This window comes from Ctenopharyngodon idella, chromosome 20, assembly GCF_019924925.1.
Source record: "Ctenopharyngodon idella isolate HZGC_01 chromosome 20, HZGC01, whole genome shotgun sequence".
In the NCBI taxonomy this organism is placed as follows: domain Eukaryota; kingdom Metazoa; phylum Chordata; class Actinopteri; order Cypriniformes; family Xenocyprididae; genus Ctenopharyngodon; species Ctenopharyngodon idella.
Window position 1 is genome coordinate 17744740 of NC_067239.1, and position 14126 is coordinate 17758865.

Here is a 14126-nt window from a genome sequence, read left to right on the forward strand (position 1 = left end):
ATGTCATACTACAGAACATATCATTTTTCTAATATTTTTTTTCAGTTTATATTATGTTTAATAAAGTCCACATCTGTCTAAAATTAGCATGCAATTTAAATTTAAATTTTATTCAGTTTCATAATTCAAGCTTTTACACATGAATTAGACATACCATTTCCAGTAATCAAGCTTGCCTTCTCTTTAAGGGTTTCTTGACAGCCTCTCTGGAAAATGATACAGATAACCTGCATATTGTTTTTTCCTCATTTACAAATATCATCTTTCATTGTAAATGGTGTGAAATGAAAAGAACAAATCCATTCTTTAAAGCAGATGAGATGGTGAGAGACTGCATGTCAAATTATTTGAGACGCTGATGATATGAATGCATAATTGCATTTCATCTGCACATATGATTATGAGAGTGTGGGTGTATAAATAGATATGTATTTTTATTAACCCCATGAGGGAAATTGTACTGCAACAGCTGCCAGTCAACATAGCGCGTCACAGAATACAACAGCATTATATGTGTACACAATTTACAATTTAAATGATCAGTTAGCACAAACTTATATCTAAATAGACTTTCAGATGAAGAGGAATACAACAACAAAAAGTGCTGCAATACAAAATGGCCCAAAATAGAGAAATGGAGGATTTATTTGTTAAACTGTATGTGTGTGGTTGAAACATTTATGTGAGTGGGGAAAGAGAACCATGTACATTTCTTTCCAAGGTCAGTGTTTCTGTACTACATGCTCTCACAGGACTCCAAATCAATGGATGCAGGTGCTTAGATTTTATTATCTTTATGGATCTGCAATATTTCTGTGCTGATTAGCTCATTATACCGTCTGCTTATCTCCATAACACTTTGTCTGTGTGTTTGATGAGAGAGAAAATCTCCATAACACTTGGTGTGTGTTTGATGAGAAAGAAAATGAGAGAAAAGTACCAGAGGCACTGAGAGAGCAATAAGAGGTGTTAAGAAAGGGGGAGAATGGGCGAAAATTGGTGGGAAATTTCTATGCTGTTTGCACGTTTCTCCCTGGATAATCAATTGCAGTCAGAGAGAATGAGTGAGTGGTAGATGGGATAAAGGATAATAAGACTACACAGCAGCACTTTAAATAAATTATATTCAAATAAATGCTTCCATCCCTTTACCTTAAAAGATGAGGTTTATTTGTCAGGGATCATACCTTTTCATGCCCTTTTTAAAATCACATTAAAATGCCATCTGTTTATCACTGAACATAATTGTTTTTTTGAAAAAGCATAACTTTGCATGAAAAGCTGTTTTGCCTGAAATAAATTTATCTTTGCTTTCCAGTTTTTTTTTAAAATTAATCTATCATTTGTTTTTTTGCAACTACAATTTTCTCTCTGCACTATTTTATTTTAACATTTGTTTATTTACTGTATTAATAACACTATTAATAAAGTATTTAATTGTCATTGTGAAATGAATGAATGAATGAATCAATCAATCAATCACTGAATCAAACGAATGAATCAATGAATCATTGAATCAGCCAATGAATCAATGAATTAATTTCTAATTGCAAGAAAATTGGACTAAAAAGTAAACAAGTAGATATGTATGAAAATGATGGTAATTTAGATTGATGAAAAAGGAGGGAGGAGGGAGGTGGGAGAGGGGAGCGTTCATCCTCTGAAGCGCGAGTAACTGATCCGATGTGAGAGTTTTTTATCGCGCTGAACAGTCAGTCTGCCATGAGAATCACGAGCGGTGGCGGCAATACTTGGATAAACAAGCAAGCCACTGATGCCGCAGTTTCCGTAGCAACTTTACCCTCCCTCTCTCCTTCTCACTCTCTCCCTCCCTCCCTCCTTCAGGAGCTGCTGGAGCGTGGCGCGTGCGAGGGGCGCGAGCGGCTGCGGCGCGTGCGGCTGAGCGCGGAGAGAGCCGGAAGGCATACAGCAGCGGCGGGCTGCGAGCTGATGGATGGAGAGGTGGCGGCACTGGCTCGAGCGCTGCACCAGTGGGAGGGAGCTTCGCTTCGAGCTCGCGACGCTCTCGAGACGGCCGTAGCCGCCGCGACAGGGGCAGAGCGGGAACAGACACGGCTGACAGCGCAGTTGGAGGGAGAAATGGAGAAGCTGGAGGGCCAGCTGAAGGAGTGGAGCGAGGGACTGAGCAGCGCCGAGCGGAGGAATAGCGGAGCTGCGGCGGTGGAAGGATGGACGGTAGCCAAGGTAATTGAGTAGAGGAGAGAGATGAAGAGGGAAGGGGGAGTGTATAAGGTAAATGCTGTTTAATTACAATGTACATTATGTAAGCTCTCACACAGACACGTACTGTTTGGAAAGTCAACAGCGTAACTAAGCCACAGTTTGGTGAAGAATTTTATCATTCTTAAAGCAACACACTCGTTTACAAGGTTAAATAACCACCCAAATATGTTCATCCTCATGTTAGGGACCTCTAAGGAATCTGTATAGTTTCTTGTATTATTTGCTATTTATTAAAGTACTGCTAGATGTATATTTATTTATTTACTAATTTATTTGTTTTAATATACTTATTTTTTCCTTTGTATATTTTTTTACACTGTTTTTCTCTAAACTTTTCCATGACACCCTAGAACGCCCTTGCGGCCCCCTGGGGGTCCCCGGACCCCAGTTTAAAAAATCCTGTTGTAAAGCATCTTTCTTTTTCCTTCTCTATCTTGTTTGTCTTGTTTTCTCCTGCCTGGCACTTTCTCATAAACTACAGTGCTACAGAACTACAGCCGTAATATGTTTTCCTGCTGCTGAGGTTGTTTATACTTCCATCTGCCGCTTGCTGCTCAGATAATTGAAAAAGGATTGCAGATTTTTCCTCCTTTATTTCTTCCTTTTTTCCTCAAGTCCCTCAATATTTCCTTCTTTTTTTTTTTACTTTCTCTCATCTCGTGTTTCCGGTGTCCAGACTTGTTTATGTTACACGCTCGTTTGCGCGGCTCAAGCTCCTCAACATCTGACAGCTGACTCCCACCGGGAGCGGGAGAGGGAGAGAGGAGAGGAGGCGGGGAGAATGTGAAAGGGAGGGAAAGAAAGAAGAGTGGGAACACAAACGAGAGAACATGTCAAAGGCGGAGAGAAGTGAATGAGAGCCACCGAAGAGTGTGAAAGAGAGGGAGACCGCGGTCTGTGAAGTTGAAGACAGGGAGGAGTGAGAGAAGGAAGAGGAGGAGAGAGATTGCAGGAGGAAGTGTTCTATAGAGGGAAGTCAGGGAAGCATTTCCCTCTTGTTTTTAAAGAGAGGGTCAGGGGGAGGGTGGAAGCACAGAGAGAGAGGCACCACTTTGGCTCTGTATAATCTCAGGCATGTTCGGAGAAGTGGGAAGGCTTCCTGGACTCGTTGAAGAACAGAAATGCTTTTGTAAGAAGCCTTGTCTTGGAGCTGAATAGAGCTGTGTGTTAATGCTCAAATGTGTGTGTGCACAACTGTGCATGAAGAAGCATCAGGCTGATAAATTAGATTTTAGGTGTGAAGGGTGTCCTGTGCATTGACACTTACCCTTGCTGTGTGTGTCCATCAGGGTGTTCTGGAGGGGCTTCAGACTGCTGAAGTTATGGAGGAGAAGCTGAAGGCGCAGCTCAATGAGCTGTGTGGGTTTTCCAGTGATCTGGGTCCGCAGACGGACAGAGTCAGCGCTCTTATCAAGCTACACAACAGGTGAGTGCTGTAGCACATATGCATGAGGTTAAATGGTCACCGCCTGCTTTTGATTAGCAGTACATTCCCTGAAAGTTTGTTTAGGCATTGTAGACAAGTAGAAGATGGATGTTTATTACAGAGCTTTCCATAAGAAAATAATTTACAATAAGGTATACATAATATAATATTTATATTTTTTAATAATTTATACAAATGAATAAAGTATAACTATTTATTTGTTTATAGTTATTTATTATTTAATATTTATTTAATTTAATAGTTTATAAAAAATTAATTGGTTGGTTTTTAGTTCTGAAAATAACATAAGAAAAGTAAAATAAATAAGTACAGCAATTAATAAATAGAGTAAATTAATACAAAAAAATAAATCAATTCAGCTCTGAATTCTGAATTTTTATCTGAAAATATAAAAAACTTTCATCTAATGCTTTTATTTATTTATTAACTGACCTTAAATATTTGGAACATTGTAAAAATGGTGTGTTTATCAGCAAAAAAACATATTTAAAATATATAAAAAATATAAAATATATCTATATAAAAATAATAGATAATTTACTAAATAAAGGAATAAATTAATACAATTTTTTTTTAATTTTTTGAAAATGTAAAGACATTAATTTGATTGGCTTTATAAATGATAAATAAATAAATAAATAAATAAAAGAAAAAAAGAAAGAAAGGGAAATAAATAAATGTTTAATTGTTTGTTTTGTAGGTTTGTACCTCCGCACATGTTGTATTTAATTGATGGATTACATTTACACATATAAATTCAGTGCACTGAGGTGAATGAAGGGTTGTGATATATTGCACCTCATAGCGCTACATCTAAAGTGAGCGTTTCAGCTGAGAGCACCTGTCATGACAGCAGGCATTGCCTCGTTAGCATGCTTTTCAGGTATAGCAGCAAAAAAACATGCTTATCTTCTCTCCACTGTCCACTTTAACCTCATCCGCATTCATGTGTGTAAGTGTGTATCTGTGTGCAGATATGCCAGTGTATTCTTGTGTGTGCTGGTTCTGCTGCGTTTTCACTTTCTGATCCCCAAACTCTCCCTCTGAGAGAGCCTGTCATTGAAACAGATGTCTGCGCACCTTGTGCCATCAGCCCCCCTGCTCTCACCCATTTTAACCCCCATCCCCCTTTTTTACTCTTTCCCTTTCTAATACCTCTGTGTGCATCTTTCTGTCTAGCCTGAGCCTGCGAGCCTCCCGGGAATGTCAGAATAAGGAGAAACTGCTGGAACAACGCTTCCGTTCTTCTCTGCATGACTTCAGGCAGTGGATGGTCAATGCCAACATCTCCACCGCAAAATGCTTTGACTCCCCTCATAGCATCCAGGATGCCTCCATCGCTCTCCAACGGATCCAGGTGAGTTGAATGGTTGTGGACAGTACTCTCTGTCCAGGAGGGCTCATCCTAACTGGGCAAAATTCAGGATTCTTGGAACAAAGCCATAGCCAGGACATAGCAGGTTGTCCCTATCCCTGTCATGTAAGAGAAGCCAGAATTTGATAAAGTGATAGCTCATTCTCATGTCCCATGGGCCAGTTTATGAGGCCACCATTCAGCCAAGGATGTGCCAGACTGGGCTATTTATGACTTCAATTAGCACAGTGGAAAACCTGTGAGAGCACAGGGAAACTGCACAGTAATGATGTATAGCTGTGATGAAAGAGACATGGCTAGATGTGGATGGAAATCTTCAGATTATTTACAGAATTTGAACATTTCTCATAAAATTTTATCTAAAATATCTCAAATTTCCTGCCCCATGTGTGTTAATTTATTAAATATTTTGGCTTTCTATTTCTGTCGTCCAATAATAGTGTAATTGCAAGTGGTTCTCAACTGCTCAGTTCTGACCCAAAAATGGGTCGCAGGTCTGTTCCGTTTACCTATTTTTTACCGGAGTAAAAAATAATGCAAAAATAAAATAAAAATGAACCATATAACCATTCATACAGTAGTTACGTTACCAAATAAACAGGTTGAAAGGGATGGTTCACCAAAAAATGAAAATTCTGTCATTATTTACTCAACCTTTTTTTAAAAATGAGGGTAACCAAACCGAACTTAAAGACTTCACATCCCATTGTGCCTCAAATTCATCTTTCATATGGTGTTGTCAAAAATACGATATTTCAATACGCATCTATACTGAAATATCTGAAACGATACCAATACTCCTTTCTGCAGTATCGATACACTGATACCAGCTGCGCTTTCTTGCTCTCCTCTCTGACAGCGAGTTGAAACGCACCCGCCTCCTCTCATTCAGTCGTCTCATTCACTCCGGTTAAATAGTGTTAGTGTGACCGGGTCTGAATTTCGGCACGGGTTTGCACATAATTCTATTCATTCCCGCAGATTACATCCGAAGCGCACACACATAATAAAGCCACCTCTGACATAGGTCTTTAGCTCTCGAGTGCCAAATTGAACTCTTTTTTGCGACGTATTAACATCGAATACACACAAAAATAATGTCACAATGCCCATCTCATGACCTGAAAAAATAGAGCAATTTGTATCTTTGTTCTATTTTATTTATTTGTGCTATTGTTAGTCATTTGTTTATGTTTTTTATTGCTGTTTAGTCCTTTCTAAAGGGTTAGTTCACCCAAAAATGAAAATTCTGTTATTAATTACTCACCCTCATGTCGTTCTACACCCGTAAGACCTTTGTTCATCTTCGGAACACAAATTAAGATATTTTTGATAAAATCCGATGGCTCAGTGAGGCCTCCATTTACAGCAAGATAATTTACACTTTCAATGCCCAGAAAGGTACAAAAGACACATTTAAAACAGTCCATGTGACTACAGTGGTTCAACCTTAATGTTATGAAGCGACGAGAATACTTTTTGTGCGCAAAAAAAACAAAATAACGACTTTATTCAACAATATCTAGTGATGGGCGATTTCAAAACACTGCTTCATGAATATCTATTTAACAGTAAATGCAGTAATTTTTCCCTGTGGCATTGAAAATGTTATCGAATTTAGTATCGTATCGAAGTTAGAAATGCCAGTATCGTGACTACTTTCTTATTAGGCAGATGCCAAAATGGACAGGTTACATGACAAACTAGATTACTTTAAATACATGTTCACTTGCAATGATTTGTGTTGACCATTGTGTGGTTTGTGCAGGAAATTTTTAGCTGGTGAGAGCATCAAAATTCAATTTTGGCATTGTATTGGGTCACTGCTTAATGTCCAATGAAAAATCTGGGTCTTGAAGCGAAACCAGTTCAAGCTCTGTTTAACATTTGTCACCATACATAAATTCATTCCACAGAATACTGCAGATTTTTCCCCACAATCAGCAGAGAGCAAGGCAAAGATCTGCACAGATTCTGAGTGGGACAAGTTGTAGCATAGCTTATGTACAATAAAAAGCAAGTGAAATGAAGAAAGAAGTGGAACAGGGTTACTGAGAATAGAAAGATGGAAACAACACTGCTCATTTTTTATTTACCATCAAATAAATTTCAAATGTGGAACAATGTTTCCGCATGGCTTACTGCCCTGAACCACCAACACAGCGGCAGACATGCTTTGGGTCATACATAATTGCATCTGTACCGTTTGAGTGGAGAAAGACAGCAAAAAGAGGGGCTGTGCACGCCTCACAGATGGTGGGAGATCCCTGCTGGGTGCCTGTCAATGTCTGGACGTGACTCATTGCACTTGCTGCCCTCTGCTCTGTGATAGTCCACTTGTGTCTGTGCGGCTGACGTCTTGCTCATTCTGCACCACAGGAGTTCATGAGTGACAAGGACCAGGGCCAGGCCAGATTAAGCGCTGTCCTGACGTATGGAGAGCAGCTTAGTAGCGTGATGGCTGCCGACAGAGTGGAGGCGATCAGGACCAAAGCAAATGCAGCCAAAGATGACTGGAACAGCCTGGTGGACAGCTTAAAGAGAAGAGAGACGGCCTTGCAGGTAGAGATGAGTGAATTCTTTAAGACGTCTCTGCATATTACTATTTTAGTTATTTAAAATTATTTTAATATTCTATTCACTTTACATAAAAAAATACTACATCGCTTGTGTCACACATGGATGGATACAGTGTTAAAGTGGTTACAGTGTTTTTTAATAAAAACATCTTTTTATTTTATTTTATTTTATTAATATCCTGTTCACTGTACATCAGAAATACTACATGGCTAGTGTTTAACAACTGTATCCCAATAGGCACGAGACAAGTTTTTTAATAAGTAAAAATGTCTCTGCACATTTTTTTTATTTTTTTATTTTTTAATTATTTTTTTTAATTATTTTATTTTTGAAATTATTTTATTTTTTAAAATTATTTTATTTTATTTTATTATTTCCTGTTCACTGTACATCAAAAATACTACATGGCTAGTGTTTAACATTGTATTTTAACAGGCGTTAGACAAGTTTTTTTTTAATAAAATGTCTATGTAATTTAATAAAGATGTCTCTGCACATTTTTTATTTTATTTTATTTTATTTTAAAGTTTTTTTTCTTTATAAAATGTCTATGTAAATGAAATGTAATGTCTCTGCACATTTTTTATTTTATTTTATTCTAACCAGGCAAGGTTTTTTTTTTTGTTTTAATAAGTAAAAACCATATACAACCTGAGGTACATGTGTAAAGTGAGTATGTGCTCTCAGGTCTTACAGTCTCAGATGCAGGACTTTGAGGCAAGTGTGGAGCCTCTGCAAGACTGGCTGAACAGGACAGAGATCAGCGTACAGGAGAGCAGCGCTCGCCTCCATGACCTACCTGCCAAGAGACTAGAGCTCTCCAAACTTCAGGTACACCCAGATAGTCTTTTTGAATTCATACTTAGTCATAAGAGCTTGCTCTACCAGAATGACATTAATCATTACTATTGAGATTCCAGTCCTCACTTACTGTACCTTGACATTCAGCGTAATGTAATTCACTGACAGGAGAACATTTGATTTATGATCAATAGATTAGGCATTAAACATTTGAGGAGTATAAAAAATACATTTTTCTTCTTTTCATGTCTTTTTAACACAATCTAGCTGCTTAAACATGTAATTAAATGATCAGATGAAATCAGCTAACTGTGTCAGTGGATTTTGCAGTACTTAAGCTCAATTAAACGAGTTAAACAGAAGTAGAATCCGCTGGAGATAATAAAATAAACCCTGTCTGTCAATGATGGTTCTGCTGCTGAGTTGAGCTTTTTGCCACTATTGAGGATTAGGCTGACATGCAATTAATTTTTCACTCTCTACAAATGCACTCAAAGAACAAAACCCCAATATACAATCTCATAATAATATGAAGGTAGAATAAAGGTTGGAAAGATAAACATTTCTATTTTTGCCTTATCACGAGATCTTTCATCTCTATTTTTGTATTGCTTTGTCGCCTGCTGGGCGCTTTTGTCTGCTCTGTTGGCAATTACATTTCCAACAGTGTATCTGTACAGTGTGTAGAGGTCCTCTGAGTGATTATCCATCCCCTCCCATCTCCCCTTCCCCTGCTTTTACCCACTTTCCCTCTTAATCCCTTTATCCCCAGAGTGCACCCAACATGATAGACTCTATTATCATGAACTGTGTCTGCCTAACTGACAATTTCACAGTCTGCTCTTTTTCCATCTAAAGAAAAGAAGCAAGAAATTAGCTTGTGGTGGTCTTTTGTGCCCTGATGTATTAAGTGTGTTTAGTAAAAGTTGTTTTTTTGTTTGGAGAATGTGACCTGTCTATCTCATCGGATGTGTCCAAAAGCTCATGTTTGTTTTTTAGTGTGGTCTTTCATGGCATGAACATTCATCTTTATTGTCCTATAACCCCTGCTTGCCTTGTGACCCCTGATTGCACACCCTCAGACGTTGCTGGAGGAGATGCGCTCCAGAGAGTCTGAACTGGCAGGGCTGAGAGGGCGAGCACATGGGCTCTGGGATGGTCAGGGTGCTGGGAAGAGCTTTGTGCATCGCGTCTGCCAGCTAGCTGCATGCTACTTGGCCCTGAGCAACCTGATTAAGGTAACCTCCTATACCTGTCTGTTTACCTCATCAGTCCTGTGCTTGCTTGTCCATTATCACCACTTATTGTGATTGATTATGAGCTCAATATTATTACAATAATAGATTTACTATATGCTTTAAAGTTTTTATTGTTTATTTAACTTCTAGTTACAAGTCAAGTCACCTCACGTTTATTTATATAGCGCTGTATACAATACAGATTGTTTCAAAGCAGCTTTACAGTAATAAACAGGAAAGTAATAATCAATGTTGCAAACAGAATTCAATTGTCATTGTTCAGCTGATGTCAGTTCAGTGTTATGACTCTATAAAGTTCATCAATTATGAAATGAGTTCAATTTAGCTATAAAGCAGCTCTCAAGAAAATAGTGATGTCATCATCCAGCTCAGCTCAGTTCAGTTCAGTGCAATCAAATCAATAATATTGCTGTCCCCAACTAAGCAAGCCAAATGCGACAGTGGCAAGGAACCAAAAAAACTCCATCAGTCGGGGGACCAGCCCTCTTCTGGCCAAAAGAACGAACACGGTGCGATTATGATTCCAGGCTGCATCACAAATCAGATAAGGCTTACAGGCTTGTCTGGAATCTGGGCAATCTGAGAGAGTTTGGTTTTGAGTGTCCGCTTTCTCTGGTGTACATTTCTGATGATATACTTTGAATTTTGGAGAGGGAGTTATTTGTTGCATTTGTGCGATTCTGTTCTCAGTAATTTTAATTCAGTTAAGTTTTGTCTCCTGTCTCTGTGCTTTGTTTGATTGCTTGCTTTATAAAAAAGCATGTTGTATGCTGATTAATACAACAAGGGATGATTTATACAGTGCTCAGCGTAAATGAGTACACCCTCTTTGAAAAGTAACATTTTAAACAATATCTCAATGAACACAAAAACAATTTCCAAAATGTTGACAAGACTAAGTTTTATATAACATCTATTTAACTTATAACATGAAAGTAAGGTTAATAATATAACTTAGAGAACAAAATTTTCAGTTTTACTCAAATTAGGGTGATGCAAAAATGAGTACACTCCACTGAAAGTCTCTGGAGCAAAGCTAAATTTTAGACTACAAATGTCTAATTTAACAAGAATTCAACAACAGGTGAGTCTAATTATTCATTACACAGGTGTCCAGCAGACAGTTGACTATAAAAGGGTGTTAAAACCCCTTCCCATTTCATGCTGTCAGCAATGGCACCACATGGAAGAGAAATGTCACAAGACCTGAGAAAGAAAATCATTTCTTTACACCAGAAAGGTGAAGGCTACAAGAAGATCAGCAAAGCTTTACTTATCATATAAAAGTGGTACAAAAATTTAAAAAAGATGGAACTGCAACCATCTCACAGGGACGTCCATGTTGTCCACGGAAGTTAACACCTTGACAGGAGCGTCTTCTGATGAGAAGGGTTGAAGAAAATTGGCATGCAAGTTCACTGCAGTTATCTAAAGAAGTAGAAAGCCAAACTGGGGTGACTATTTCCCATGCGTACACTGCAGAGGAATGGCATGCATGGGTGCCGTCCACGAAAGAAGCCTCTCCTAAAGCCCAGGCACAAAAAAGCCCACCTAGAGTTTGCCAGGGCCCATGCTGACAAAGTTGAAGACTACTGGGACTCTATACTCTGGAGTGATGAGACCAAGATAAATGTTTTTGGAACTGATGGCTTCAAAACTGTATGGCGTCGCAAAGGTGAGGAATACAAAGAAAAATGCATGATGCCTACAGTGAAACTTGGTGGTGGCAGTGTCCTTATGTGGGGCTGCATGAGTGCTGCTGGTGTTGGGGAGCTGCATTTCATTGATGGCATCATGAATTCACAGATGTACTGCTCTATACTGAAAGAGAAGATGCTACCATCACTCCCTGCCCTTGGTCGATGTGCACTTTTCCAACATGACAATGATCCTAAACACATCTAAGGCCACTGTTGGATTTCTGAAGAAGAACAGGGTGAAAGTGATTCGTTGGCTCCTGATCTGAACCCAATCGAACACCTATGGGGAATTCTGAAGAGACAAGTTGAGCATCACTCTCCATCCAGCATCCAGTCTCTAAAAGAGGTCATTCTTGAAGAATGGAAAAAGATAGATGTTGCAAAATGTCGCCAACTTGTTCATTCCATGCCTAGAAGACTTGGTGCTGTCATTAAAAATCATGGAGGCCATACAAAGTACTAGATGTAGTAGTTTTTGTTGTGGGGTGTACTCATTTTTGCATCACCCTAATTTGAGTAAAACTGAAAAATGTGTAATCTAAGTTATATTATTAACTTTACTTTCATGTTATAAGTTAAACAGATGTTAAATTAATCTTAGTCTTGTCAACATTTTGGAAATTGTTTTTGTGTTCATTGAGATTGTTTAAAATGTTACTTTTCAAAGGGGGTGTACTCATTTACACTGAGCACTGTACATGAGGGATGCATTTTTAGATTTGCTAAATATTACATGTAACAATTAAATTATTAGTGTTTTAAAAGATGTAAGAATTAGATGACGGCAAAGGTAATCTAAATGTGACCCGTGCTGGCAAAATGAGTCGCAATGAGCAAATTTTCAAAAATAAGTTATTGTTATTCTCACATTCTATTAAAAAAAACTTCAAAATGATTTATGATTTGTTGGAATCTGACAAAATGACAGTCAATTTTGAGAAAATTGAGTTAAAGTTTTCTGAGGGTTCCAAAACAAAATCTCATAGCAAACCATACCTTAAAATCCCTGGTAATGCCACCAAATTTGGCCCAAACCAAGTCAAAACCCATATCTATAGGAAAAAATATATATATATATTCAACGTTTTTTTCCATGATTCCAAAATTGTTTGATTAACATTAATAAAACAGACAGCCAATAAGACCTACTGTACCAAACGGATCTAATATAATATTACACATCAGATGTTTTCCCTCAACAGATAACCAAATGTTCAGTTAAGACATAAGAGATAATGTTTGCATGAATACTCGCAAAGACAGATTTGTTTGAAATACTGTAATTCTGTTTGTATGTGTATATCAGGATCTCATGCTATCTGAGGCATCTTTGTGTCTCGCACAAAGTGAAATCACATTTTATTGGTTCAGACTCATACCATTGAAAATTCGCTATGAATATTCATAAAGTTGGAATGATGCGCTTTAAAACGATACCAAACTTGTGCTGAGGGAAACGCCAGTTGTCAAGAAAGTGGGCAGAGAAAACAGCATTTTTTTTATTGTTAAAGAAAAGGTACTCCTCTCAGAAAACATACAAATAAAGATACTTTTAGATGTTTAATTGCTATTTGGAGCATTGGGATTGCTAGAAGAGGGCTCAATAAACTCATTTTTGTGAAAACCTCAATTTTGACCAAAACTGACATTTTTACTTGTTTTGCCTGTAGCTCGAAATTAGCCCGTGCGCATTAGCCCGACTAATTTTTCCAGCACTGGTCACAAATGTATAAATAGAGCAAATGAGCAGCACGATTAAATATCCAATTAACAAATCTGTAATATTGGCTGGTAAACAATATTGCATCAATGTATTGTGCATTCCTAAATTTGCTTATCACTTGCATGGAAAAAGTAGACCTAATTTTCTAGTCTTTCACTCTAGTCTTGATTTCTCTCACCCGCCTTCTGCAGGAGAAAGTGTCAAGGGTAGAACGAGTGGTAGGGGAGCATCAGCTTTTCTCACAGGGCCTTCAGGAACTTCAGAACTGGGTTTCTGAGTCCCAACAGGTCCTCAAGACCTGCAGATGTCCCACATCTGACAAGAATGTGCTTATATCCAGAATGGGCCAGCTCGAGGTACATTGTCATTTATTATACACATTTTATAGTACAGTTTTGCAGATGTTGCTAAAGCTAAGGACAGACTTCTAAGGAATTTTGTCTCTCATAAATTAGTTTGCAAGTTATACATGTAACAGTATTTCTGATTGATTCCAGGCTTTACTGACAGCTTGTCAGGGGAGAGAAATCCAACTGAAGATGCTCATCACCAGAGGGGAATCTGTCCAGAGGAACACATCAGCTGAGGGAGTACCAGTGGTTCGCAAGCAGATTCAAGACCTCAAAGACTCCTGGGAATCACTCTTATCAACATCCATACAGTGCAAAAGGTCAGAGAGTTTTCTCTCCATCAGTCTGTGTTTATTTATTCTCTGTTAGACCTCAAGTCAAGGCTTTTTTCTGAGTATTTCCTGAGGTATTTGCTCTTCAGATGTATGTGTGGAAGTTGTAGATGTCTTGTTTATGTATTGCATTTACAGCCAGCTGGAAGGTGCCTTGTCACACTGGACCAGTTACCAAGAGGATGTCAGTCAGTTTGAGTGCTGGATGGAGCGCGTAGAAGAGAGCCTTGGAAACTCAGACAAACACTATGCTGAAATGAGGGACAAGACAGCCAATCTAGGCCGTGCCAAGGCAAATGATACTTTTCATAGGAT

The 14126-nt window shown here is 38.3% G+C and overlaps 1 protein-coding gene across 7 annotated transcripts in view; it reads left to right on the forward strand.

Moving 5' to 3' along the window:
• The window catches only part of syne1a (spectrin repeat containing, nuclear envelope 1a), a 148535-nt gene that overhangs the window by 66655 nt on the left and 67754 nt on the right, over positions 1-14126 (forward strand). For all 7 annotated transcript variants that reach the window (XM_051874201.1, XM_051874202.1, XM_051874203.1 and 4 more), the window contains 9 exons: positions 1846-2205; positions 3534-3670; positions 4871-5048; positions 7446-7628; positions 8334-8477; positions 9530-9685; positions 13321-13485; positions 13627-13799; positions 13950-14103. In XM_051874201.1, the coding sequence (XP_051730161.1) occupies positions 1846-2205; positions 3534-3670; positions 4871-5048; positions 7446-7628; positions 8334-8477; positions 9530-9685; positions 13321-13485; positions 13627-13799; positions 13950-14103 (1650 nt within the window). The remainder of the gene's footprint in view (positions 1-1845; positions 2206-3533; positions 3671-4870; positions 5049-7445; positions 7629-8333; positions 8478-9529; positions 9686-13320; positions 13486-13626; positions 13800-13949; positions 14104-14126) is intronic.